Below are 4,472 nucleotides of genomic sequence, written 5' to 3'. Positions count from 1 at the left end.
GGGAGCAGTAACTCCCTTGGCAGGACTTGGGTGAGACTTCATTCAGTTGGGACTTTTTAAATCTTAGCATTTGATTTGGCCCCATGATTTTCAGAGGACTTGGTTTGGTTTTATGTGCTACTAAAGTGCTTTTACGTATTTAATGGTTTACTCCAATTGGGTAAAAGTTTTGTTAGGTTTTCTCTAAAGTTTCCCACAGGAAAGCCTTGGTTTTTTATTTGTGACTGGAATATTTTGTGGCTTTAGAAATTATCAGGAAATTTTTTTAAAAAAAATTCTACTTTTGAAGTTTTCCAGATGCACACAAGTGTATTTTCACATATCTTACATTACATACCTCGTTGTGAAGTGATGTTGTCTGAAAGTATGAATAAACAATGTCAGAGTGGAACTTTCAGGAATAGTGACTTCATGCTGAGATTCCCATTACATGTTAACCTTCTTGATTGTAGAACTCCATCTCTAACACTTTTTAAACGACCTACACCAAACAGAGAAATAGAGTACACATGGATGGAGAGAAGGAGGGAAGAAGGGAAGGAAGGAAGGAAGGAAGGAAGGAAGGAAGGAAGGAAAGAAGGAAGGAAGGAATCCATCAATTCCAAAGTGTTGGGATACATTTACCTATATTCTCCCTGCTGGAATCAGAATTAAAGGGAGGGCAAGAGCTGCTCAGAGCACTAGCCCCATCTAAGAATAGAGGAAGACTTCTAAGTATGGAATCCCAATGAAATCTCATACCCGGCACCAAACTTTGCCAAGGTGGGTGCTCAGTAAACCTTGGATAAATTGAATTGTTACACCCTTTTGATCAAAGTTTGCCTCAAGGGCACTACAAAAGGAGTGCCAATGGTGATTATTTCCAGTATTTTGTTATGAAAATTTCCAACATATAGAAAAATTTTTATAATTTTTCATGGAACACCCCTGTACCTATAACCTAGATTCTACCATTAATTAACATTTCACTCTACTTATCACAACTCTATCTATCCATCCCTATATTCATCCAACACTCATATTATTTTTTTGTCTGGGTATAGTATACTTATAGATGGTACATGACAAGTAGGGCTCCCCAAGCCCCTCCCCTTCTTCAGGGTGTCTGTGATGGAAACTGTGTAGAGGTTGGGGGATTCTCAGTATGTTGGGGGGGGTGAGTTGGGGCAAAGATTCTCCAGCAGCTGAGGCACTGTGTCTTCCTCTTTTGCTCCTTCGGCTGGTGGTCCAGGGGACTCATACTCCTTGGAGACCATGTGGACCATAAGGTCCACCACCCAGTTGCTGTAGCCAAATTCATTGTCATAATAGGAAATTTGCTTGACAAAGTGGTCATTGAGAGCAAAGCCCGCTCCAGCATCAAAAGTGTAAGAGTGGGTATCAATGTTAAAGTCACAGGAGACAAAGTGGTCCTCAGTGTTACCCAGGGTGCACTTGAGGGGGCCCTCTAATGCCTGTTTCACCACCTTCTTGATGTCATTGTACTTGTCAGTTTTCTTTAGGCTGCAGATCATACCTACAGTTGACACATTGGGAATCGGGACACAGAAGGCCATGCCAGTGGGCTTCCTATTTAGCTCAGGGATGACCTTGCCTACAGCCTTGGCAGCACCAGAAGAAGTAGGGAGAATGTTCTGGGTAGCTCCTTGGCCATGGTGACACAGCTTCCCAGAGAGGTCGTCCATGGTCTCCTGGGTGGCAGTGATGGCATAGACCATGGTCATGGGTCCCTCCACGATGCCAAAGTTGTCATGGATGACCTTGGCCAGAGGGGCCAAGCAGTTGGTGTTGCAAGAGGTATTGCCAACAATCTTGAGAGAGTTGTAATACTTCTCATAGTTCATGCCCATCGCAAACATGGGGGCACCAGAAGAATGAGTGGAGATGATAACCCTTCAAGTGAGCCCCAGCCTCCTCCATGGTGGTGAAGACCCGAATGGACTCCACAACATACTCAGCACCAGCATCACCCATTTGATGTTGGTGGGATCTTTCTTCTGGAAGATGGAGATGGGCTTTCCATTGATGACAAGTTTCCCATTCTCAACCTTGACTGTACCATTTAATTTGCTGTGGGTAGGATCACACTGGAACATGTAGATCATGTAGGTGAGGTCAATGAAAGGGTCATTGATGGCAACAATATCCACTTTTCCAGAGTTAAAAGCATCCCTGGTAATTAGGTGCCCAATACAGCCAAATCTGTTTACTCTAACTTTCACCATCGTGTCTTGGGGACACAGCTGGCACTACACCAGAAGATGTGATTGTTGAACAGGGAGAAGCAGAGAGGTAACTCATATTATTTTTATGCATTTCAAATTAAATTGCAGGCATTGGTATCCTTCTCCATAAATACTTTAGTATACATATCATTAGAATTCAATATTTGTTTCCAGTCTTTTCCTTTGAAATAAAATGATCATTCACTAAAGTTTGACAATTGCAAACACTTGTGTAACACAAATCCTAATCAGGATTGCCATCACTCCCAGAAAATTTAGCAGTAGAGATTTGAGAGCCTTTGAAAAAATATCTTTACCTCTTTATTCAGAAAGAGAGTAAGAATAACTTAAAGAGTTTAAAATTTGATAGGAACTGTCCACCATCACAAACTGCCTCAGATCTCACACTATTAAAGAGTTGCTTTATTCTATTTGTTTTAGCAAAATCCAAACTCCAAATGCATAGTTGATGGCAAGGGAGAGATTTATGTGTATGTACAACATTAGCTGAAGGTCCAGTGAGTTGGCAAACAGGCAGGAGAGAATAAAGCAAAATTAGAATCATATTTTCTTGTGTGGATTAAAAAAATAATGTATACAAATAATTTTTGTCAGAATAACAGGTATGCTTTGGGTCTTAATACATGTAAGTATGTTTTCTTTGTACCGGATTTTCTGGGGATATCACCTTTATGCAGAAAAACACAACAACCAAGGAGCCCTCTGAGAAGTTGTACGTGTTGCCAAGTTGAATCCAGTGCCAAGCTAAATCCCTACCACATGGTACATATAAGTTGAATCTCTTCCAAATGCAGGGCTCCTTCTTAAGTAGCTGTGTTGACTAATTACTTTCATCAGGATAATTGCACCTAAGAAAAGGGTACAATTATTTCTACCTAGTAGAATGTTGACATCATTTAATGAAGAATTAATGCATGTGGTGACAAACTATGTATTTAGAGAGGAAATAAAGCACTTACCAACAATCTGTTTCCAAGAAAGAATTTGTAAGCATGTCTGGTATGCTTTTAAGTACTCAGAATGAAACTAATAGGCATTTATACAGCACACAAGACTCAGCCTCTACCTAAGTCCATGCATGCCAATGAATTGACATCCGCCAGGCACTAGTGGGTTCTATGTCATGGTTGAGAGTCAGTGTAGCATGAATATTAGGCTCAGGTAGTGCCCACTCACACCACCACATTTCAAAGTGACCTTTCCAGTCACTGTTACACATAAATAGTAAACCCACAGCATCCTTCTTTGTGGGAGTGGCAAATTTTCTAAAACCGCAATGCAAGGGATTATAGTTAAAACCTCCGTTGTATTGACTGGGACTAGAATAGTCACAATGAATAAGAGCCCTAAAATTCATTCCTTCGTATACTTGCTGAACACATACTGATCAGTCAACTATTATATGGAGGGTGCTATGCCAATTACTACATAACAATCCAAATGGAATATAAATTCAAGAGGCTTATAACTCCAAAAGGAGTTATAGCTCCAAAAGGACAATTCAATCATTTATTCAACATATCTCTACTGGAACTGTGGTGAACTCTGTGGTCCACTGCCCAAATAGTCCTCAGTCCCAAATAGACTGAGGCACCCATTTCTCCAGCTGCCAAGAGTACAGACTGCTAATTCACAACTGAATTCCTCCCCAGGAATTGCTCTAGGTGAAAAGAATACACATCCTTCTTCCTGGAGGCATCTGCATCCAGTGACTGATGGTGCTGGAGTACAAAGTTTCTTGACTCAACTGGGACAACTGTGAAAAACATGACAGCTCCAGATCTCAGCTGAGGCCTCTCCTGCAACTACATCACAATTCAACCTCTTCCTTTGCGCGGTCCTGCGACTCTCACTCATCACAGGTGTTGGTACTAAAAGCACTCCTCAATTAACCTTCTGCATGGAAACCTCACAGCCTTAGTCAACTGAGGAAGCCAACCTGGGACAGTTCCTGCCAAAAATGATTCTAGGAAGGCAACCACAAGATGGAATTTATGAGCTGGATCACCTAGTTACAAAATGAGAATTCTATCACTAGTGTGCAGTTATGGTGCAACTATTTTAAAAATCCACTAATGGAGAACTGAGATAAAAATGAAAGTCCAAGGGTAAAATACCACCAACATGAGATGGTATGAGACCTTAAGGGCCTCCTCAATAATACAAAAAAGATTCTCATCTCCTGCAAACAGAGGACAGAAAATCTGTAGATTGGACCCAGGCAGA

General features: G+C 41.1%; 1 protein-coding gene across 1 annotated transcript; it reads right to left on the bottom strand.

Moving 5' to 3' along the window:
* Positions 1–1,139: 1,139 nt before the first annotated feature.
* LOC125147583 (glyceraldehyde-3-phosphate dehydrogenase-like) lies at positions 1,140–2,228 on the bottom strand. Its single transcript, XM_047824670.1, is given in 3 exon segments — positions 1,140–1,890; positions 1,892–1,970; positions 1,973–2,228. Coding segments are annotated over 3 exon segments (1,083 nt in total). The 5' UTR covers positions 2,226–2,228.
* Positions 2,229–4,472: the final 2,244 nt, after the last annotated feature.

Source organism: Prionailurus viverrinus, chromosome D2 (genome assembly GCF_022837055.1).
Source record: "Prionailurus viverrinus isolate Anna chromosome D2, UM_Priviv_1.0, whole genome shotgun sequence".
NCBI classification, from domain to species: Eukaryota; Metazoa; Chordata; class Mammalia; order Carnivora; family Felidae; genus Prionailurus; species Prionailurus viverrinus.
This window is presented reverse-complemented; position numbering and strand designations above follow the sequence as displayed.